The sequence below is a fragment of the Carassius gibelio genome, chromosome B7 (genome assembly GCF_023724105.1).
Source record: "Carassius gibelio isolate Cgi1373 ecotype wild population from Czech Republic chromosome B7, carGib1.2-hapl.c, whole genome shotgun sequence".
Taxonomy (NCBI): domain Eukaryota; kingdom Metazoa; phylum Chordata; class Actinopteri; order Cypriniformes; family Cyprinidae; genus Carassius; species Carassius gibelio.
This window is the reverse complement of record NC_068402.1, coordinates 23,565,581-23,589,920: the sequence shown is the minus strand read 5'-3', so window position 1 is coordinate 23,589,920 and position 24,340 is coordinate 23,565,581. Positions and strand designations below refer to the sequence as shown.

General features: G+C 41.0%; 1 protein-coding gene across 6 annotated transcripts in view; it reads right to left on the bottom strand.

The window, feature by feature from the left end:
* The window catches only part of znf536 (zinc finger protein 536), a 178,305-nt gene that overhangs the window by 87,601 nt on the left and 66,364 nt on the right, over positions 1–24,340 (bottom strand). For 4 of the 6 annotated variants that reach the window (XM_052561460.1, XM_052561464.1, XM_052561465.1 and 1 more), the window contains exons 4-5: positions 21,733–21,833; positions 1,799–4,050 (exon numbers count right to left, since the gene is read on the bottom strand). In XM_052561460.1, coding sequence (XP_052417420.1) covers positions 1,799–4,050; positions 21,733–21,794 — 2,314 coding nt within the window. In that variant the 5' untranslated portion in view covers positions 21,795–21,833. Of the gene's footprint in view, positions 1–1,798; positions 4,051–7,711; positions 7,910–21,732; positions 21,834–24,340 lie in introns of those variants that run through there. The other 2 variants (XM_052561463.1, XM_052561462.1) reach the window with 2 other exon arrangements.

Sequence of the window (24,340 nt, the reverse complement as noted above, 5' to 3'; positions counted from 1 at the left end):
ACTGCCTAAGAATCAATAAATAAATTGTATTTTCATTCTCTGTCCCATGATTCAGTTAGTGCTTAACATTTTTATTATTAAACACTAATCACTTTAATCCCAAATACCCTGCCAATCTAACAAAAGCTTGAGAAGAGTTTGTAAAATGCCATGAGCTAAATCTCAAAGTATAGTAAGAGAGATGCAAACGAAAGAAAACTTCCTGCATTTACATTCACTGGATAATTACTTCCGTAACATACCCTCGTTTCTACTGAGGAGTGTTTAGGTTTAATAGTCTCTGTAAAGAAAATAGGTTTTATCTTCTCATTTTCATTAATCCCTAATTGGGGTGGGGGTTGTCTGTTATTATTCCTTAGATTAAAATAAACATAGCCCACTGCATGTTCAAACTCATCTCACTACATGAGGGTGATAAGGACTGGGAATAAATAAACAATTTCTTCTTTGCTGTTGAAATTGAGTTGCTTAAAGCCTTAAGCTAAGCCACTTTTTCCATTTTTTTTTTTTTTTTGATGACTTAAAAGCACATTTTACCCAGCAAATGAAGTTCATTTTTTGACCTGCTTTATATGTATATCTTTAATTAGTGTCTTGTTTAGCTTAAGCTAACTGATTATCACATAGACGTGACCTAATTAACAGCCAGGCTGCTTAACAGTGGTGTACCACCCCAAGGAATGAGAAAGTTACCTTTAAAACTTCTGTAATCATTAGCTGCAGCTTCACTTAATCCCACTAAACATACATTTTATCTCACAAGCTCTGAGTTCCATGGATGGGGCGGGGTTTGCTGTGCCTCTCCCTTGCAGCAGGATGTTTTAATCACTCATTAACATGTCCATACATCCACATAGGCATTTCATTATGAGAATGCAATATGGATTCTGTCTTTGTATAGTTCATAGTTAACAGAGAATTTAATGGATGCCAAAGGATAGCCAAAGTACAGAAACCTCACTAATGAATTAGTTTAAGCTCACAGTAAATAAAGACACTAACTCCTCATACCGTGCTGGTGTTTGATTTGAACAGTGACATTACTTGTCAAAGTTGTGTGCTGAATGTGCTGCTAAGATTTGACATTGCTACATTGCTAGCGCATTTGATCACCTACCCACCACCTAACAGCAACATCACAATCAGCCATTTTCTGTAAACTGAAAAGAGTAACTGTGAAGAATACAAGAGCGCAACTGCATTCATTTCCTTTTCATTGGTTTCAGTGGTGGCTCTACTGCATTAGCTGTCTATTGTTAACTATCTCTAAAGTCGACAGTTAACTTTGATAGCTTTAAAAGGCCTACTGTCACATATTCTGAAAGACCTTAGCATTTCCTTTACACATAGAATATAGGCATCGTGCTGAGGCTTGAGGATCAGTGTCTCACTAAACTAGCATGCTAGTGCTATGTATGGATCTAAACCCCTTGACATGGCCATCACATCAATTTGCATCCCAAAGGTTCTTCTTCAGTTGTTCTTACCCACTGTGAAATTGCTCTCTTAGGGTTGTAATTCTGCTACTTTGGAAAGCTTCCATTAGATAATTGCTATTTAAATGTACTGATTTAACAGAACTGAATCCTGTGAGCATCACACAAATTTTATTACTGTAATGACAGATAGTTGACCGAAAAGCATTAAGGCATTTAAATATATACAGTATGTTCAATAATATGGTCTTTATATATATATATATATATATATATATATATATATATATATATATATATAAAAATACCTTAATTCCTAGATTTGCTTATAAGTCACTCAAGTTGACTGATACTTTTCTTACCTGAAGATGGAGAAGAAGGGTGGGGACTGTCATCCTGTACACTGCCCGTTTGGGAGTGTCCACCTCCAGCACCGCTTTCCTCCGTCACATTGGAGGAGCCTGGGGTGGTTGATCGGCTGATGGACTGAGATTCAGGGTCGCTAGCTGAGCCACGCCTTTCATCCAGACCATGGTGGGAGCTGTCATCTAGGGTTCGACGGTCCTTGCTGTGTACCCGGGAGTGGACCACCATCTGGTGGTAGGTTCTAAAAACTCTGCCACAGTCGGGACATTCAGTCGCTTTCTCTTTCAGGCCAGCCAGGCTGTACTCAAGCCCTTGGCCCAGGCCCAGACCCCCATGGTGAGGCAAGAACTCACGGTGGCTATCAAAGCTTACACCCTCATCTTTCAAGGGCATCATGCCTCCACTTGTCTTCACTCCATGAAGAACATCAGGGTGTTGCTTTTGCTTGGAACCATCACTAGAGCCTAAGGTTGGGTGATCAAGCTTGTCTTTCCCAAAGTGAACAATCCCAGCTGCACTGGCAAGTTCATCTTCTTGTCCATGCCCCTCATGGTGCTGCTCTTTTGGCATGAAGGATCGTTCCATAGCCATTCCACGTGCCATGATTTGCCAGGCTTGATAGCTGTTCAGGGGGTCCATCTCTGCCACCTTAGCTGCAGCTTGCAAGCGCTCCATACAGCTTGACTTCAGAGGGGGCACCAGGTTCAGGCAACCCAAGAGTGAGCGCTTTTCATTTTCCCCTAAGCCATGGCCCATGCTGGCCATTGGGCTTAGGAGCTTTCCAAGCATTTCCTTTTCCTTCATAGCTATACCAGCCTTGGCCAGCATCTGGTGCTGCTGTTCAGCCAGGCTTTGCTTGTCGGGTGTGAGGAAGCCACTTCGTAGACAAGAAATGTAACGTGAATACAAATTGGCGTGGGCTTCTTGAGCCAGGCTGCTCATGCTGTTCACAGAGGGTCCATCTTCACCAGCTCCTCCACCAACAGGAGGCTTGCTCTTTATAGCCAGCTTGTTGAGATGCACCTTCATGTGATTTTTAAGGAACCAGGGCTCCTTGAAACGGCGTCCACAGATCTGGCAGCAATGCTCGAAGGAGTCTTTGTGCTTCCGCATGTGGCCTTTCAGAAACCAAGCTTGACTGAAAACCTGGCCACAAACCTCACAGCGAAATTCATTGTTGGGCTTCTCTCCATTGCCAGCTCCTGTGCCTTGTCCCTGGGCTGATTCAGCTGTGATGTGAGTTTTTTCCACATGGGAGATGAGGTCCTCTTCCTGGGAAGCAGCAAATTCACACAGGGTACACTTGTAGGGCTTGTGGAGAATGCGAATGTGGCGCTCTAGCTCCTCACGCTTTTTAAATTTACCCTTGCAAAAAGTACATCGAAATCCTTGGGCTGGATTAAGGGGTTGCTCATCTTGCAGATTGGTACCTGCAGGCTTAGGTGAGGCAGACGGCTGGCTCAGTCCATCAGGCGAGCCACCAATACTGGTTGGAGTGAGCAGGCCACAGGCAGAGCTAGGCTGTTGCTGGTTGTGACCCTGGATACCCAAGTGGGGTGGTAGAGGTTGAGAGGGTTGCAGCAAGCTGTTCCTCATTTGCTTATCACGTAGAATGGCCCTCTCTTCAAGTTCATGAAGCAGCCGGTTTTCCTCACGTACGCGACCACGGCCCTTACCAAGATTTCCCAGCTTATGGGTGCGGAGGTGGATCTTCAAGTTACCCTTTTGAGCAGCTCTGTGGTCACAATAAGGGCATTTGAAGGGCTTCTCTCCAGTGTGTGTGCGCATATGAAGGGACAGGATGCTGTTGAAGCGGAAGCGCTTGCCACATAGCGGACAGGGGTATTTGCGGTTCTTGCGAGCATCATCTTCTATGTCGTTCATCTGGGACATGATTCCCAAGTTCTGCCCATTGAGAAATTGCTGCAAATCAACACGGCCATTGAGACCACTAAGGGCACCCACATCCATGTCACGGTTAAGCTGGTTGGCCAGTAAGGCCATCTGACTGCTGATTGGCTGACTAGCTAAGGCAGCGTGGGTTTTCTCATCCAGTGGGGTGGCTGCCTTTTCTTCTGGGATCTGTTGGCGACTCTGTAATTCAGGAAAGGCATGACCAAGCTGAGCAGTCAGCTGATGAAGTTTCTGACTGATTGGGTAACGGCCATTAAGTACTGCATTGCTGAGATGGGTGTCAGCATCTGGGACCACCGAGGATACACCAAGGCACAAACTAGAGTCCTCCATCCTAAAGGACAAAAGACACAAAACAGGCATTAAGTAGACTATTCAAACGCATAAAAGAGCAGGTACACAATCAACACACACCTCCTTGTAGCATTAAGGCATCACTAGTAAACATATTATTATCACTATGCATAATCAACAGGAAATACTACACAATATATCAATGAAAGTAAAATGATACGCGGAACATCACGTACATAGTAACAAACATCCACAATAGGAGTAAACGTGCAACAATTTGAACAGAACAGGTCACAGCAGACTTATGTTAACTTCACCATTGTCTGAGAACTGTTTGTGAAGAACACCCACTCTGCTCTCAGATTTCATGAAAAAAAAATACCTTTTCTCTTAGACCTTTAGAAATACTGCATAGTGTGGTGAAGGTCATATTTCCAAGTTAAATAGCATCACAGCGTCAAGTCTGTCTTAGGCATTAGCACAAACACAAAGGTGTTTCATTTTTTGCTGAAGTGGGGGTAGGGGTGGAAACAGAACAGTAGATATATTCTTTTATGTGGATCTACAGTACATCTCCGATTATATATTGCATTGTCTGGCAAAAGAAATCACACCATATGGTAGTTAATTCAGTTCATTCTTGAGTACCCCTTTGTGTGTCAGCAGTCTGACTATGGTGTGAGGAAATGGTTAACAACGATGACTGCACTTCAGTGACAAGTGTGAAGAAAAAAAAGAGTGAGTTCATCTCCCTCTGATTTATGAAGTACTACATGTACTCTCACACTTGGGGAGAGAAGCTGCAACTCTCAGAACTTTTTCTCAAACAGTAACACAATTTTGGAGGCAATAATTACCCAGTAAACACGGCAAGGCGCCGCATAATTAAGCTACTTGGTCCCATCCTATCAGAATCCCTCCAATTACACGCCTTAATGAAACGGAGCAATGGTATTGTCATGAAGCCGCTGCAATACTACAATTATGATATTAACAATAGCACTTAAAACCAAGGGGTTACTCCAGTAAACACAAGCCCTTATCTCACTGCTGCGACACTTGTCTTGGCGTAATTTTCCATTAAGAGGCACATTACGTTTGATGCAAATCATTCTGTGTTCACCTTCTTTTTTTCCCCTCTCTCTCTGTTCTCTCACTCTCGTATGGCTTCCGATGAGAAGAAAACAACAGTTGGCGTTATTGACAGGGTTCCCAAATTATCAGAGGCTTCCCAGTCATTTAAAATGGCCACAGAGTGGCCCAATGAACTGTCAGCCTAAAACGAATACATGAGCAGTGTCTGTTGTCATCTGGATAGCTTGTGCTTATTTTGCATGCTACTCACCATCTTAAGGAAGGATAATGATGTTGCTGCATTCCCCTGCAACTGACAGGGTCAAGCTTCAGAAACAATAAAGTGAATTTTGCTTTGGTCAACAAAATGTTGTATAATTTCTCATTAAGCTGATTAGTATGCTGCCTGGTAACGGTGGTTATGTGCTTTAACACATGATTATGAATGTGAAATAAATGCACTGTGGTCATTTTAACAAAGACAATGGCAAGAGCAGGTGTTCAGGAAACTGCGTCCACAATAATGGAGATGCGAGCTTTCTTTTCTCTCCACATTATTTGGAAACACACGCTGGTTTGTCTCTCACACACTCATCGCCTGAGGAAGGGTAAAGTGTTCTGGGCCAGGAACCCACACCCTTTGGTCATTAATAAACCTTTTAAATGGTGCAGATTGACCCAGTTTACTTATTAGAGAGGGGCTACCTAATGACTCAGCACCTGAGCTGCTGACACATTATATTTCACTGTTTCTTGTGGCAGAATGACAGCATCTGTACATGGTTTTCACATGGCCTAATGCACAGGAAAACAAATAACAGAACAAATAACAGAACAGCAATTCCGACAACCAGTTGAAGGAACCTACTGGGCTGGTACAAAAATCGCATTTCTGGAGAAAAATACACAAAGGCAAAGAAACCAGCACACACACACACACACACACACACACTCAGTCTGCAGTAGAAGGCAGTGGGCTTGGAGCACATATTTGCTGATGCTCTCATAAGAACTCTAATAAGGGCCGCCTGTTCTTTAGCTATTTGCTCTTCCTACGCCATGTCGGTTGAAGTCTTATCTCTCCAACATGAATAAAAACACTGAGGCCACTTCCAGTCGCTGCTAAACACACTGTGGGCTGCTGCTGAATGCCATTCCTCTTTTGTCCAGAGCTATAACTCTGAGGAATTTAAAAGAAAAAAAAAGGCTGGAATCTGGATGCGAACAATACACTGTAGGTGTATTATGTATTTAAAGACTGGGTGTGTTATAAACACACTCACGAGTGTAAGCACGTGCACTGCAAATTATACATGGCTAAGCAGTTCTGTAAGGATTTCTGATATTCAGCAAATTGTAATACAGGAGTAAATGCAAGACAAATATAAATCACGGATGGTTCGCTCTGCCAGGTCATCTAATTAAAGCAACGGTCCTCAGACAAAGGCCTAAAAGTGCTGGGTGATGTTTGGGTTTAGTGCGATGCCTTATGACTTTGGCGTTTCTTTGGGAAGCGAGTTGTTCAAATTGGCTTTGTCGACGTCGCAGTAATGGCAGATATCAGACGAGGCCCTTTTTGAATGTGGCTAGCATGCCTTCTGCAATAGAAATCTATGATTTAAGCTAGGCATGATGAGCAGTTGCTCATTTGGAGAGATAACTGCTTGCCCTTTTCTTCAATTTGATTTCTTTCTTTATCTTTACCATATAACAAAGGCAGATAGACAAAGGAACAATGTGAAATGAACTGACAAATCCAGTTTGTTTTTGAACATAGTCTCGCCTGACGACTGTATGCAAATGAAGTGCATTAATATGCCTTCCTTGCTCCCAAGTCATTTCGTTTTTTTTTTTTTTTCTGATTAAAAAGGACATTTCATATGGTTAAAGAGGTGTCATACACTCTCTCTTTCTTACACACACACACAAACACACACACACACACACACAAACACTCACTTCTGCAGAGGCAAAGTATTAAGTTCATATGTGAACGAAAGCGCCTGACACAAATACCCCCACAAACAATAACACACACATTCTGCAATATTTTAAAGAGCATCTATAAATAAATTAAGAATTGAATACATTAATAAATAAATTTGATACTGGGAATACTTTAAGAGAGGCATCACTATGGAACAATTATCAGTAAAGTGCATATTTTCCACAGTATAATTAGCAGAAACTCCAAGCCAAAAGCCTTATCTCAAACGAAACAAAGTCATTAAAATCTAAATAAATCTGCTCTTAAACATCGCTATGCTTAATGCATATCTGAAAATGCCTCTGAACCAAATTTGCAGAGCAGCAAGCACATTTGGGAATGGGGGCGGTGGGGGGGGCACTTTGTCAAAATGCATACACTGTCATTTTAATTCAAAATAAAGCTTAAAAAAATCTATGCGCTGTTCGCTTCTTTATGTTTTCATGTGGTTGCTCATTTATAGCTATACCTAGAAGCAAATCTAAACCACTCAACTTAATCTACAGCACGTTTAAGGTTTCAGCGTTCTGCCTCTTAATACATTTCTTCAGCAATGCACGTCTCTGCTATCTGCATTTGTAGAATGCCCTGCAAAGTTTCAGTACCTATCCTTCCTCTGTTAGAAATGCTAATGTCTCACCTATTTGGATCAGTGCCATTGAGTCGTGGCCCACAGCATGTAGGCCTGACAGCAAACACAGTGGTGGCTCCTTGTCCCAGACCCCCGTCTCCCTCTTCCCCCTCCTCTCTCCCTCTCCCTCACTTGCACTCTTCAGGCTGGGGCAGCTGGGTTAGCCACGAGCTAGACGAAACGATCGAGTCTCAGCGGCCTGATACTACCTGTCACACGTAGTGTAACAGCAGCAGCGTGCTCTAATTAACGCGTGCACCGCCGCCGTGTCTCTTGAAAAGCCACTGAGACTTCCTTTAGTGCACTGTCACACAGGGCCCAGTGGCATGCAGCTTTACAGTCTGTGGTTAATACTGAGCCTTTCAAGCAACATGGCAAAACAACCGGATTTATGTCTTATCTTTACCTCACTTTACATCACATTTTGCTCCTTTTGCAAGCTCTGCAAACCACATTTTAATTAGAGGGTGCACATGGCATCATCAGAATGATGTCCTTCTCTTCTTTTCTTTGCTTTGTCAAGCTGGCCATTGTTTCAACACCAGAGAGCACACAGTGCGATTTATGCCTTAGCATAACATGCTATGAGCATATAGCATGATCTCTATAACACCATGAGAAATGCAAACACACCAGTGCACTTTGTGATTCAAGTGGCAAATGTGATGCACTGATGTTAAACAAAGGTGCATCTAAGATATTTGAACTGATTGTGGTTTCTGATAGAGCCTGCAGTAAGAATTGCAAAGTGCATGAATATATTTTGCATTATCTGGCAGTTAGATAGCTTTCGGGAGAGCTAGGCTTTGATTTTGGAACGTCAAGGTGAAAACGACTAAATTAAGGCCTCTGTAGCGACAAAATATTACATTAAACTTGAGGTACCTGTGCGCGTTCACGTCCTTGAGCTGGTCCTCTAGTGGCTTCTCGCAAATCAACATGTAGGGCAGAATCAAGGTTTCCGTATAACACACACATACGCACGCACACAGGTAAACTTTAGCCCTGAATGGACTCTGAACAAAGAGTTTTTAAGTGTACAGTTAACCTCAAAGAGGAAATTAAATCCATTTAATCCTCAAATGTTCTAGATCACACAGCATGTTCAACCCCTAAATCAAATAACGGGTCTTTCGGGCTTTGCGTCTTGATATAACATAATTTTGGTGTCCTTCTGCATCCTTGTTTGGGAAAAGTATGTGCACGTTTACAGAAAACTGTGGTTTGGAGGGGGGAGAAGGCAGTGACAAGTATAGCAAACTGAAGTCAAAGTATTCACAAGTTGAAATGAAAATAAAATTATCGATCGCGATGCCATTAGCTGCTCTGTTATTGTGAAGCTTTATCGACCAGAATCCATCGACTAATTATTATGCAGTAGCTGATTAATTAATTATGAAAGAGGTCATCGTTATTGATAAATCAATCATTATTTACAGAAAGTGCAAAAGTCATTTTTATTTCCCCGAATCATTAGTGGACCCCGTATAAAACAAAAAAGAATGAACTCTTTGATGTTTGAAAATGGATGCCATATGCTGCATATTTAATGGATGGAAACAGCACTACATGCTATGCACCTATGGGAATATGGCCAGAAATGCACAACAACAAAATCATAAACTGATAGCGATTGTTAAAATCATTGCACGTTTATCAGCGAAGTCCGATCTGTCCTTCTCTCTCTCTCTCTCTCTGCCCGTGTTTAGTCTGTTGCAGGTGGTCTTCAGAATAGTTCTAATTAATCCAATAAAACGTGGCTTGTTTTTCTTCCTCCCGATGCTCTTTGACTGAACTGGATTATTAGTGGCTGTAATGAGGCATTAAGCAAAGGTTCCCAGCACAAGACCGAAACTGAATCAAACAGAAGAAATGCACGCAGCCTGAAAGGACGAACTTGTTCTCATCCAGCAAACAGCTCTCTGCATGATGCAGGTTGTTTTCTTATTTGTGGTTAGACAGTATGTAACCTAATTATACCTAGTTCATAGGTTGCAAAGCCACCACAGACAAATTGTTACAGTTACAAATACACATGGGTCGCATCGCCTTCCTCTCTACACAGCTCTCTTCTGTTAGATCAGCCTGCAAAACTCTCTCAGTCTCTGCCGGTGTCTGTCTGGCACAATATGTCATTGAGAGCGTCTTAAGAGAACATTTCAACAGGTAGTTCAGCTTTCAGCTCATCTCTACAGATCAGTATGAGCCCTTGAAAGGATGAGCAGAGAGAAAAATGCTGCTGCTTTTATCCTGTGTGTCTGACAGGCTTGTTGGGATGCCAGGGGAGGGAAGATCAGTGGGAGAGCAAAGAATTCCCACAGTTCATTGTCCTGGCCTGCTGCATCCTCATCCTCATCATCATCCAGAGCCGGCCTGAAGCTCAAAGCCTCCCTTTATGTTAAACATGTGCAGCATTATCCCGAAGACCAGCAGATGTGCTCTGTATGTACGTGTATGTGTGTGCGAGAGAGGTACAATGGTAGTCACAGCATGTCAAGCCTCCTGCCTGTAGATCTCAGACTGTGAGAGGGGAAAAAAGATGGATAACTGTGAGCATTTGTTAAATTGTAGAGGGGGTCTGTGCATAAAAAGTGGGATAGCGACAAAGAAAAGTGCTACGCTGTTCACCTCGCTCGCAAACAAAGAAAGAAACAAAGTCAAGTGACCGGCGATGGAGCCTAAAGTAGCGTAAAACATACTTTACTAAAGGTCAACACGTGACGATTCATCACTAAAAATTTCCCTTGTGGTTTCCGCCCACAACTATGGAGAAATTTCAATTGTGCATGAGGTTGCAGACACCAAAGGCAGAAAAAGAATCGTTTAACCTTGTCTGACCTGAAGATCTTTGGGCAGCCCCGTCAGAAACACAGGGATGTGTCTTCGTGGCAAGGCCGAGCGAGTCGTGTTGGAACCAGCCGTCACGCATGACTACACCTCAGCACAGAAAAGCCGAAAAACAATGAGCGCAGTGTGGCGATGGGCAAAAGGGCCATCATCCAAACCTTACATCATCTTTCCTTCTGCCCAGGACAGCAACTCTGGAACAATGCTGATGGATACTACTAGAAATCATTAAAAAAATCAGGCCTCCATTGTTAGGACTGGGCGCTACACCCCTCCACCAAAACTGCAACTGTTGTGTTGTATCAAGCTCTGAACTTTTAAAGATATAGCTGACCCAGAAATGTAAATTATGTCATCATTCACTCCCCCTCATGTCGTTCCAAACCTGTATGCTTTATGTAGATCACACACACACGAATATATGTTAAAGAGCATTCTGAATGATCAAACCTGCAATGTTTGCTTCTTAACATGTAGACAAAATACATTTTTTATAATATCTTGTGATGTGTTTTACAGAACAAAAAAAAGTCCTTATTTGGGGGTGAACTATCCCTTTAAGGACACCAAAGAGGAGCTGGCTTAATGCGATATGAAGCTGTATCACAATCACTTATTTGACTGTCTGAAGGTGACAGTCTGTTTTCTCTCGACACCCTCTCTACCTCTCAGCTGCGGCGAACAAAGATTACCTTTGTGGAAAACTTAAATGTCAATGTAACCCCCAAATAAGTGAATATCAGAAATAATTGCTGTTTTCTTCTCGCACATGCTGGTTTTGTGCGTATGAGTTTTGCATAATGACTCCAACAAGGGGTGTTGTTTTGACAGGTGCTGAAATCGAGTCGAGAGGAGAGGGAGACAAGGTTCAATTTAGTTTGTGAATCTTTTAATTGTTGCATGGCTAATTAAAATAAAAGAGAAAAAAGGAGAAGAGAGAGAGAGAGGTAGAGAGAGATGTGACTCAGTGTTTCATGCTGCATGTGTGCATACATCGGTCCCGAATTGTGCTCAACCTAAGACAGACAGTACAGGAGAGAAAAATCTGCTGCTACTTCAACATACTTACCAGCTCTTCACAACCGCAGCCTGTAGTTTGGAGTTTTCACAAAACAAATGTATGGCTAATTAGAGATACTCATTAAGGGAGGCAAGTCAAGTAATTATTTTACATCATGCCGCTGTTAATTGAATGATTCTTCAATGTCTTTTGAAAATATCTCCTTTTTTGTCTCTCCTTTTCCCCCCACACAGAGAAAGAACGGCGATAAGACTATAAACAGGTACCGTAGCCATATGCTCTTGAATGAAAAAGCACTTCTGTCGCAGTAAATGGGCTTTTTAAATATTGAACCGCTGCATGTCTTTTTAATATGGCTGATGTTAAATCTTCTTTATTCTGTCCCTTTGATAAACTCCCAGAGCTATACTGAGAGAAAGTTTCACTTTTGTGAGAAAGTCTATGCGGAGACGTACAGTTACGCAAGCGTTCTCTGTCCATAGCACACGTTTTTAAAAAGCAGCCCTCTCACATCCTGTTTAAGAAAGCCACTGATCTTATCAAAGCCATCAGGAAGTCAGAGTTGACTGGAAATGCTCACGACTCCTTGTATATGTGAAAATATTTAGTTTTTTTTTTTCTTTTACTTCGTTTTATTTGTAATTCTTTTTGTCTTCTGCTCTATTGTTTGACTGGGAATGGTAAGACGAGATAGGCCTACTAAAGCTGTGTTTCTTCTCTCCACGGTCGCTCATCACTGCAAGGAGAAGAGGAAGACCGTGGTGGGAGAGAGTATGTTAAAAAGCCTCTCTTTATTAAGAGAAAAGTGTGTTTTATTGTGGGCTAATTGTGAAGGGAGGAAGTGTGTGTGGAATGGGTGGACTCTGGAGAGAGGGTGGAGGACCTCAGGGAGATCAGGGCACATGTTTATTTATCAGGATTTATCGGAAATGGTGAGGCCACAGATCCCAGCAGGATCAGAGACAGAGAGAGAGAGAAACGCTGCTCGACCACAAACCGGGCAGAAAACTTTTACCTCCATGCCAACGTTACGCTGTCGCACAACTATGATTAAACGACCAAAAGCAGAGCTGGTCAAATCTCAAAGGCTTTTGTTTATATATATGAAAAAAGAGGGTTTGATTCATGCAATAAAAAAGCTACATTCACTGTTTCTTTTAATGCAGATAAGTAACAGAAAGAAGCAGGTGTTGCACAGTCTGTAGCTTAACTGATATTTTTCCATGCAAATTGACATTTTATACTCAATGTTTCAAGGACCCATTTAGGGTAACGCACTGAGCAGAACTTAAAGATCAAGTGTGCGATTTTTTTTCAATGCTATGAATAAATGAATAAATAAATAATAAAAATACTCAGAGCCATCTATGAGTAGAGCATTAGTAGGCTGATATCCCCTAAAAGTGTAAACGCTATCAAAACACTGCTATTGAGTAGTTTTAAACCTTCATGGCCAGCATGACATAGCAACACTGACTCAACCAATAGCAAGTTTGGGACTATTGATGTTTCTGACAAAGTGTTTGGAAAAACTTATCATTACCTAATAATTTATTTCGATCGCAGTAATTTTCAAGAAGAATGGTTCCAGTGATAACATAGAAGAGAACTCGTGATCCACACTACACTACAGAATATATATAAGTTCTTTTAGAACACTTTAAAAGTGTTACAATTTTAGTTTGCACGTTTTTTTCACTCATAGCACCTCAAAATGATTAACCACTGGTTTAAACACCAGTTTTCTACAGCATTTAAAAAAAGAAGGCATAACTCTTACTTTCCCTGCATTTAAACAATCCACTGTACTAGCAGGAATAAAAACCTGAGAACAAATGACCAAATACATAGTACCACTGCATGGGGTTGAAGCCAAGCCCACTTGCCCTGGAGATCATAGCCTGTCAGCTGAAGCTCCACCTGCCGCATTTGGGCATCAGAGTTTAACTGATGGGGAAGAGACAGAGGCACAGTTTGAAAGAGCTCTGGGTTGGCCAGCACACCAGATTCCACACATCTCCTCACTCAGCCCCTTGTTCTTCGATCTCCTGGCCAGCTCAAAACATTCTTATCCTCCTCTCTGCCCTCTGTGACCTTGAACATGATAACACAGTCCTCCTCTTTCAGGGGGGCCTGCCACGGTGACCCGCCATCAACGGGAGAGGATGCAAGCAAAGGGAGAGAAAGGAAAGATAAGTTCATAAAACCGAGGATGTTTTAGTGAAAAACGACCTCCTGGTATCTCTCAGTCCCGGGAGACACGAGGTGGGCACGTGGCTCTTTCGTTCGGGTGGGGAGGGATTACACATATTCCTCCCTTCATCTGTTTTGGTTTGGTTCGAGCTGCCATGTTAACATGTTGTATGTGTTACCATCGCTCACCAGCGCGCCTTGCGTGCTGATCTCCCTATGAGCATTGCCGGGGAGGTCGTGACCTCTATGCGTAATTTGGCTGTCAGAAGCTACACAGCAGCTGGGTGATAAGGTGGGGGGTTTTTATAGTGCTTATACGACTGGTTTACATTAAAACAGACATAAATGTACTCATATTATGAAAAGGGAGAAAAAAAATATTAATGAAACTTATCGTTCAATAAAAAAAGAGGCAGACGCATTTTCTATATTCTTTGATTTTTAATTAGTTTATAAAAAATTGAACCAAAAATACATTTAAAGTTTACTATATTCGTTATAGCTTTATATTTAGGCTATGTTGATTATAAAATATTTTAAATAAATAGCAATTGACCTGCAGCATGTTTGGGTACTGTTATTCATTTAAAAAAATGTATATTTCCATAAAAGAGTTTTCCTGCCTAATTTGCAACAATAGCTGAGTCAGAATTTCTTTCATTTGTAAGAAAAATGACCTTTGTAACTCAACTATACCAAAATAAATTGAATAGAATCAAACCTAATCCAAAATTATAATCAACTTAAATTGAACATTTGTGAATCAGAATTGAATTAAACAAATGTGTCGATAAGAAGCTCTAGTAACCTTGTGACACCTGTTACCCTAGGTTGCCTTACACGGTATTGTATTGTAGATCATCAGGTCTCTTTCACTTGATTGGCTGTGATGAAGCCAATCACTGAGCTCTGCCTGTTAGAAACACTTAATATATCTCAGAGAAGAGGCCTCCATCATCTCTGCCTTCTGCTTAACACACACACACACACACATATACACTCCCAAACCGAAATGCACACACAGACATGCATACCCTTAACCCCTTACAGGACCTGACACCGGCACCCCATAAACATCATCCGCATTGGTAAAGAGGTTTAATCTTTCACTCTCCGCCATTTCAGAAGACCCTGACTCTTGTTTGTGCAGCCCCCTCCCCTCGATCTTGCCTTCTCTCCATCCCTCCTCCCTTCCTCTCCCCTCTCCATATTTTCTCTCCTGCATCTGATTAAGTTAACAATGTGGCGTTATTTGCATGCTGATTTGGCGAGGTCCCTCTCCTCCCTGCTCGCTCTCACAAACACAGGGGCTGGATCGCGGTAATGTGATAGCACAGCAGCCAGCCGATGCAATCTCTACCCCTCCTCCAAACCCAGGTGTGTGCTATCCACTTCCCTCTTAATTCCCTCCATGCTCATATTTTAGTCCCTCTTTATTTTTTCTGTCATTCTCTGCCTTGTAAGGGTTGTATTATAATCAAATCTGGTGCAAAAAAAGGTTGGAGGAGGGGGGGGTATCCTGTCTTTTTTTATTAATTATAGACCGCGGCTGATGCGAATGTATTCCGAAAGCATCTTCAAAATAGGTCGGCATACAGTTTTCTATTCTTATCACATTTAAATGTCAACATGGTGCAAAGCTCTACAAATTAGTTCAGGCAGACTTCAACCCCCATTTAACATTTAAAGCTCCGCTCAGTAAGCCCCCAATGTGTGATTCAAATCAGTTTACACACACATAAAAAGGAAGCGGTGCGTCTTTCAAACTTCTCATTTCAATACTGATATTATTGCCAACCTTTTGCCAGAGAATAGGCTGGCGGTGGGGGGGGGGGGGGGGGGGGGGTATGAGAGCCACGAGATGAAGCAACAGAAACAATGCATTAGCTTTCATGAATTATATATCCGCCTTCATTCTGAGCAGAATCGAGGATTTTCTGAGCCTATGCATATATCCCAGACAGGAATGAATAAATCACGACGGTGGGGTCATTCCTTTTTACATGCATTGAGAGCCATATCGGGATAATAATGTCCACATAAAACACTTACTGTGGCTCATTTGGAATGCAAGCGATGCAAAAATTTCTCCCTGATTCTCATATGTCAATGGAAATGTCCCGAGGAGAGCTGCTGTATCAGGACATTTATTTGTTACAGAAGATGGCAGAGGCGAATATTGAAGGACTGGGCTATTTCTGATGACACCGGAATTCTGACTTGATTTCTGAGCTTAGTTTACTTTACAGCCACAGGTCTATGTCTACCACATAAAACGAGGGTTGTATTATTAAACGCCAGAGAGGTTATTTAAACACCTTAACATGTTGTAATTCAAGCCAATTGAGAAGCACATCGCGGCTACTCCGTAACCATTGGCGTCTGTTCTCAGAAGGCTTCCCTATGCTAGAGCAATGATTCTGTCCCAGCGCCACGGATCGGAGCAGACTGCCCTGTCACTCAGTTGACTCAGCATTATAGGGCGAAGAGGCTAAAGGCCCCCGGGGATGAGTTTCACACCTTTAGCTGTTTTATGCCAACGAGCGCCATGCATGACCCTGCAAGTCTGCTCCAGACAGCCCTGAAGGAGCACTCGCTAGGCATGTGAGGATAGGACATGCTCCTCACGCCTCATTACCCAAACGTCCTATCTGAGTCCCCCAGTTACCATCGGCAGAGCGGAAAAGGCTACGGACGTGCCTCCGTGGCCTTGTATACCCAACTCCTTCGTTTTAGCCTAACGCACTTCCTCTACACCAAGGGGTGCTTTGCTATCCAAAGTCCTTTGGCCAGGATAAGTGTTCATGTATATTGTCTCAGAGCTGCCGTTACCCAGCTGTCTTTGAAACACCATCTTATAAACCTTATTGCCTGACATGCCTGTCAGATTGGAGGGGCGCCAAAATATTGAATCAGCTACAAAAAACATTTACCTGATCCAATTCCCCATTTATTCTTCCATCCGCCTCCAACAGGACATCCCGATCCTCAGTCGCCCTGTTTGGCTGTAAGTGGAACAGGTCTTTTAAACGTGCTATAAAGGCTATTCGCTCTAAATGTGCTCTGGGTGTGCCTAATATGTCCGCAGCCAAATGTCAAAAGAGTTATATATCCCTTTATGCACAGAAGGACCCTGAGGGCTTTAATTGACGACGGTCTAAAGGGAGTTGAGGAGGGGTGAAGGAACATGATGAAAATGAATACTGTTCATTATCAGACAAACAGAGCCCAATGGCGCTCCTAAAATTGGCAGGGAGCGAAGATTTCCCAATGTTAAAGCACATTTGTCCGCCGAGTAATTATGGGACTGAACTTTCCATGGCATTGTTTCAAAATTATGAAGAATTATGCATTCTTCACATTTAATGTGTGTGAGTGGCAGAGGGCTGCCAACTGAAGCCCGTGTGAGTGTGTGCGTATAGTCGGTCTAATATAAGCCTACACTCTATGTAATTGAGTTAATGCAGGTATAAATGCAGGTCTGCTTCGCTAGGTTACAAAATCGAGTCCCAGCAGATTAGCTTTTAACTTCAGAGGTGTATTACTTTAAACTAGTTTGTCCGCGCAATACGCTGTCTCCGTATCGTCTGCTTTCCAAGCCCAACGTCTGTGATATTCCCACTCTCTGCGCTGCGCTCAAATATTTATCAAACAGAGGAGGGGAAGAGAGAGCCCTCTCCATCCCGCTACAGTCATTTACCAATTATTTTGAGTACCTGCTGACAGGTACATGTCACAGTCAGCTACCCTTCCCCAGTCCTTCTCCTCACATGATTTACCTTTCCCCCTGCTGAGGAGGAAGCCGCCAAGCTACAGGCAGGGAGACAGAGGAAGTGTGGCAGAAGAGGGCTGCTGTGGCATACAGCTGAAGTTCTCACGCTTTGATTCAGGGAACGGTTGATTCAGAGGAGGGAAAAAAAATCTCTTTGTCAATGCATTAGAGGCAGAGAATGACAGAGGAAACATAGAGGCAAACTGACAATTGGGTCGGAATAGAAAACAAGCTCATTAAACGAGGAGAGCGATATACCAACAAAACACCTATCAAGGTCTGTCACTGGATATTCTAGCATTTGAAGAAAGAAAGAAACAAAATGCGCAAAAGCGTCACACACACTTTTGGCAGTGTGCATTTCAGTCTACATTAGTGTCAAGTTGGAAAGCTGAGGGGACTCAAAATGTCTTTTTGTTGTAGGGCTAAAAAAACTATGTTCTCTTTAAACAAGAACAAAATCAATTATGTTTCTTTTGATTTCTTACGTATGTGCAGGTCCAAGAGACTTATGCATGTATATAATCTAATCTAATCTAATATAATATATATATATATATATATATATATACAAGAGTGTTGTGTGTGTCAGCCACAAAACACTGAAGTCACGAAGCACTGCTCTCATCAGAGCAAGGAATAAATGAACAACTCTCCAATGTGTGTGTGTGTGTGTGCGTGCATACACCTCCTCGAGGGGGCACTTCACAACACTATCAACGTTCTCTGTGCTCCAAATTGTCTGCTTTCTGTCTTTTGAGAAGCAGAAATACTCGATGAAGTACAAAAAGAGAGGGAGAGAGAGAGAGAGAGAGAGAGGGTAAATGAAGGTAAGAGACTGGTTAAATTGGTATTCTCTCTCTCCCTCTTTAATTTTTAGTGTCAGTGGCTGGATTATGACATACAGGTTTGAGATTATCAGGGGAGATATGGCGTACAGCAGTGCTTCTAAACTGGTGGGTCATGACCAAACTGTGTGAAGTGAAAGTTATGTTTAGATAATATAATGATAAGCAAAAATAATTGTGCATATTTACGACAAATAATACACAATACCAACCTTTAAAAGGGTACAAGAAAACAATTCACAACTTCATATACTTCATACAACAGCCATACAAGTTCCTGGACCCTTGATGGAAAAGACCTCAATAGGAACATTTTATATATAATATATAATATTTATATATATATATATAAATATTATATATAAAGGCTTTTATATCATATTATCTTAGAAAAGTAGAACAAATATAATTATTAAAATAAAATAAAGTACTTATTTTTTAATTCATGGACTTTTTTTCTGTTTTTATGCACATAATAGTGGAAGAGAACAGAAAGTGCTGTGAGCCAGGTTTAAATAAATTTTTCATATGAGCTCAATGTAAAACTCCTAGGGCCCTATTTTAACGATCTAAATGCAAAATGTAAAGTGCACGGTGCAGGTGCACTCAGGGCGTGTCCAAATCCACTTTTGCTATTTTAACGACGAAAAAATGGTCTGTGCGCCGGGGCGCATTTTTTGAATGGGTTGTCCCTATTCTATTAATAAGTAATGGGCGTAACGTTCAATAAACCAATCAGAGTGTCATCTCCCATTCCCCTTAAGAGCGAAATGTGCTTGCGTCATGGCGGATCGCTATTTACATGGTGAAATTGGTTGGCGGAAAAGCTGAACGCTTCTCAAGCGAAGAAACCGATCAGCTCTTGCGCAAAGTTAAAGCACGCGAGCAGATCATCTACGGGATTAAGCAGAAATCCACCAAAGCTTCCTGAGGTAAAGAAGGCGTGGGATGATGCGTGGGACATTGGATGCAGGCTTTCAAATAGCTCTGCGTGATGAGTCAGTTAATGTATGTGTGTGTGTATTGGCACGATTTTTCAATTAATTAGTCAATTTCATTCATCATTACAAGTAGTAATAGGTTGAATGGTAAATAGGTAGCCTACTTCTAATACACGCAATGACTATCCATCATTGCATTTTTATATTTATGTAGCCTACACAATAATATTATTTTACACTGTTATCCTTTTGTTTTTAATATTTGGGATGTTTATGTGTAATAAGCAGAGTCAATGTGCACTGTGGACCCGCCCAGAGGCCAACGAATTCTTAAAATAACAAAAGCATATTGCGCCATTGACTTTAGACTTTAGACCAGGTATATGCGCAGTATATTTTCAGCTCCTTAAAATAGCATTGAGCCTGAACACACCTCTTTTTTAGACCAGCACGCCCATGTGCACAAATGCATTTGCTAATTAAACGACATGGCGCTGGACGGTAAAATGCGAACAACGCCGGACTAAAACTAGCAAACATACTTGCGCTGCGCCTTGCATTGCATTGCGCCGGGTGTATGATAGGACCCATAACCTTTATAAATATCATTAAGTTATCTTTTTTAAAGATTAGACATTCATATCCAATTCATGTTGTTCCGAACCTGTATGACTTTCTTCTGTGGAACGCAAAAGATGATATTTTGAAGAGTGATAAACAATAACATTTTCACTAAATGAACAAACAAATATTTTTTTTTTTCTGTCATTCCACAGAAGAAATATTCATATAGGTTTGGAAAAACATGAGAGTGAGTAAATGATAACAGAATATTTATTTTTGAGTGAACTATCTCTTTAAAATGAATTTATGTATTCTCAGCCCCATACACTTATACAGTACTCTGACCCTAACAGTACAGAGAGAGAGAGAGAGAGAGAGAGAGAGAGAGAGATGCAGGCACTCTGTGAAGCTCACTAAGACATCTCTATTATCTAGTGTGTGACTTGCAGATATGAAGGAGATGTGTCTGCCAGCTGTGATGTTTTCTGTTTTTCTGCACTTCCAGAACTACTACGTGGTTCTAATCCCACATCCTACCAGTGACCCGGACCCGCAACATTACGATCCTATCGGGCTGCACACGATACGCCTCTAATTGAAAAAGGCCCTGCACCATGTCTAAACCTCTCCTTGCAACTCCAGCGCATGTTGTGTCTGTATGCGGAATCGGATCTGTAAGAGGCTTACGCGCTTGTGTGCATGTCTGTGTGAGTGTGTTATGCTAAGCGTGCATGTGCATGCATGTGCGATACCTTTAAAACAGAGTAGATTGATATTTGAAACAGCCAGGAAAGGGAAGAAATTAACCACCTTTACTTAGTTTTAATTACAACGAAGTCCACCTCTGTAGCAGAGAACTAAATATTCACGCAGGGTTTCCCTGTGGGACTGAAGTTAGCATGCCTTACGGCTGCTCGTACCTCAAACAAACACACACACACACACACACACACAGGAAAGCCTAAACCTTAACACCAGAAATAAAACAGGCCATACATCCTTACTGTGTATTTCGGGATCTCAGTCTAATTCAATAATATAATGCTACAAAAAATGCTACATTAAAAAAGAAAGAAATAGACGAAAAGAAGGAGAAAAAAAATCAAATTTGAAAAGAGAGAGCAAAAGGCACAGGGGAATATTAGATGAATCCAGGTCTTAGGGGTGTTCCAGCGAGTAAAATAAGGTTGAACCTCAATAGGATCAACATTCAGGGCAAAACTGCAATAAAAGTAGAAATGTGACAGGGAAAATGATCTGTAATTAGGACAAACAGCACTAAAAGCAAGTTCAAAGATAATTGTTTTTGGAGGGGCGTGTGACTGACTGCCAGGATTCCCAGGGTGGCCAGTTTGCTTGCATGAAGATTGAAAGTGAGAGAGAGAAGGAAAGGCTACATGATAAAAGCAAGAAAAGATGAAGGACTCTGCAAAGAAAAAAAAAAAAAGGTTAAGGAGGAAGGAAGAAACACTCAACAGCAGGACAGAAAGGGAAAAATTGAGAACGGGGGTGAGGGAAAGTCAATGAAGGTAAGATCAGTCCGTCTGAGAAAAAAAAAAAGAGTGTGAGAGAAAGTTAACAAAGACACCCTACCGAACAAGCACCAATCCATCATAAGACCAAGCATAAAAAACAACAAGTGTCCCAACACCCTTATCCCCACACACATCTCCACACAAAGACTGCTATTGTTGGCGGTTTTCACAACACTATGGCCTTTGATGGATTCTGCAAGCTAAAGAATAGCGACACAATAGATGGCAGGGGTCAGGGTATAAATGTATTATGAATTAGATCTTTTAATGTTTGTAAAACAGCCCAGGCTGCACGTTTGTATTAATCACCTGAGGTGGGTGTTGCGTTCCCAAGGAGTCAAGGGAGGAGGGACCTGCAGGCCATCCTTCATAACTTTACATGTCTCTCTGTCTGTCTGTGTCTCAGGAAGCTGAAAAGCAGCAGGAAATCGTGACAATGTGAAATGCAATAAATGATATAGTTTTATTTTATTTGCAAAACTGCCCGGACAGCTTTCTTTTTTCTCCCGGTTCCTCCCCGTTAGATGAAGTCACACTTGGCGTGTGTGAAACAAGCATAATTGTGCTTGAACTGACTCAGGCGAGACCTAAAAATACACACAATGGCAGAGAGATGAGCAGAGACAGATAGAGAGAAAGAGGGCCGCTTGTCCTTTAGCAGTGCGTGCTTTCTCCTTATTTTCCCACACATTCCAATAACACAGTAATAAACGGATGCGAGAATTAAACCTCATTGTCCGCAGATATGTCCTACTATATTTAGTCCGTGTTTTTAGTCCGTGTTGAAGGATGCTCCGGGGTCGCTTTATCGACAAAATATTGTGTTGGCAATGCCGTATCCGTCTCTATCTGTGCGTGTTTGAAAAGAAAAAAGGGCAGAAAAACAGTTCATCCGTGCAATTTTTGCAATTAAAAAAGACACAAAAATAATTATTCCGCAGCACACTCGAGCGACACATCCTGAATCCACGAAGCACGGATCACGTGTTTAATAAAAAGGTTAATCAGTTGTTAATCAGAGGATTAATAACTTGTTATTTTCTTTACAAAACCATTAATATTATGCCATAAATATTTAATGCTGATGGGTGTGTGTGTGTGTGTGTGTGTGTGTGTGGGTGTGTGTGTTTTTCATTGGGCGAGGAACAGTAGACTGTGAGAATTCGCAATCCACACGCTAATGTGCATTAATCATGCTTTGTTAAAGACAAATAAATACCTTCATGTTTATTAATACAACCTCGGAGACAACAATACACTTTACATTATTTAGAAAGTTATTAATAAAGTATTTATCAGCAGTGCCACTTCAGGACTGAGAAGGCTACAAGCAGGCTAATGCACGTATCTCACAGTCTTAGACCCTCAGGATAAGGATTATTATGATTTAAACGGTGGTATTATCAATTTAGGATGGGGTTGAGGTGGCTGAACCTGAAGTCTTTTAGGTAATACAGGAATCCAAAAGTTTGTATTTGAGAAAAGATGTTTGGTTCTCTACTGAACAACAACAACAACAACAAAAAATCCCTGCCAATCTGCTAATCAAAGCAAAACAAATATTGCATTTCTCTCGCTCCATTTGTTTGAACGAATATATCACATTCCCAAAATACTCATTCTCGGTTCAAATGTAATTAAATTGTGCCTTTAGTGAAAACATGCAGTGGTTCTCCAATTAGTTCTGTTTTTGTCATTCAAAAAAACAAATAAATAAATAAAAATAAAAATACTGGACTTGGGCACGCCCAAGGCACTGTCGCTTCCCGGAACTGTGCGTTCGGTAGGTTGAACATCAACGCAATAGTTTAGTTTTTGGTCTTAAGACTATTGATGGAGAGCGCAGAGTACACAAACAGTGTGGGTGTTTTGATTGAAGTGAGTTAAAAATACAATTCTATTGATTTCAACTGTGATAGTGTTTGAACAACAGGAAGCGTGAGGGGTGCATTATGATGGCACAGACTCCGTGATTGACTGATTAAAGAACTATACATGGTGCTTTGTAAAAATAATGATGTGAGTATGTAAGGCTGGAAGTGTTTGATTTAAATTGCCCTGAAACTGTTAAGTACTGTAGTTTAAGGTAAATTGCTAGACAGAAAGATAGCTGTCAAGACGAAGGAAGATGTTTCTCCGCAGTTTGTTTTCCCCTCCTTACACACTTTCGTTTTGGCTTTGATATTTTTTTTAACCCTCAAGACCCTTTTGATATAAAATTTATCCTTTTTTGAGTATCATTTTGAGCTTTAATCTTATGAACAAAAACTGAACAACACACTTAAACTGCTGTTTAAAAAAAATATATATATATTATGTTAATGAAATAAATATATAACTAACTAAATAAATAAATAATCAATCCTATTCTTTGTAGTTTATTATTTTTATTAAATGTGATTAACAGGAATAAAAATAATTAAAGCCATGATATGTTTAAATGATGCATGAAATTATGAATAAAGAAAGATTTGATTTGGCCAGAGAGAGAGAGAGAGATTGTGTGTGTGTGTATGTATGTGTGTGTATATATATATATATATATATATATATATATATATATATATATATCTATACACATATATATATATATATATAAATATATATATATATATATATATATATATATACATATATATATATGCATGAGGGTTAAGGCTCAAGACATGTAAGAGACCATCACTGAACTGACTTAAGAAAAATTGTTTATTTTCAAACAAATATGGGTTGTACTTCAATCAAATAACTGAATGGATTTCTCACAAAATGCAATCCATCTAGCTGTCAATGCATCCATCCATCCATTCTCTCAGCAATCTAGTAGTGGCCCCGTGCCGTCAAAATATAAATAAATATAAATAATGCACATCTACGTGTCTTTAATGGATATCAGCTGAGAACGACTTGAGTGAAACCT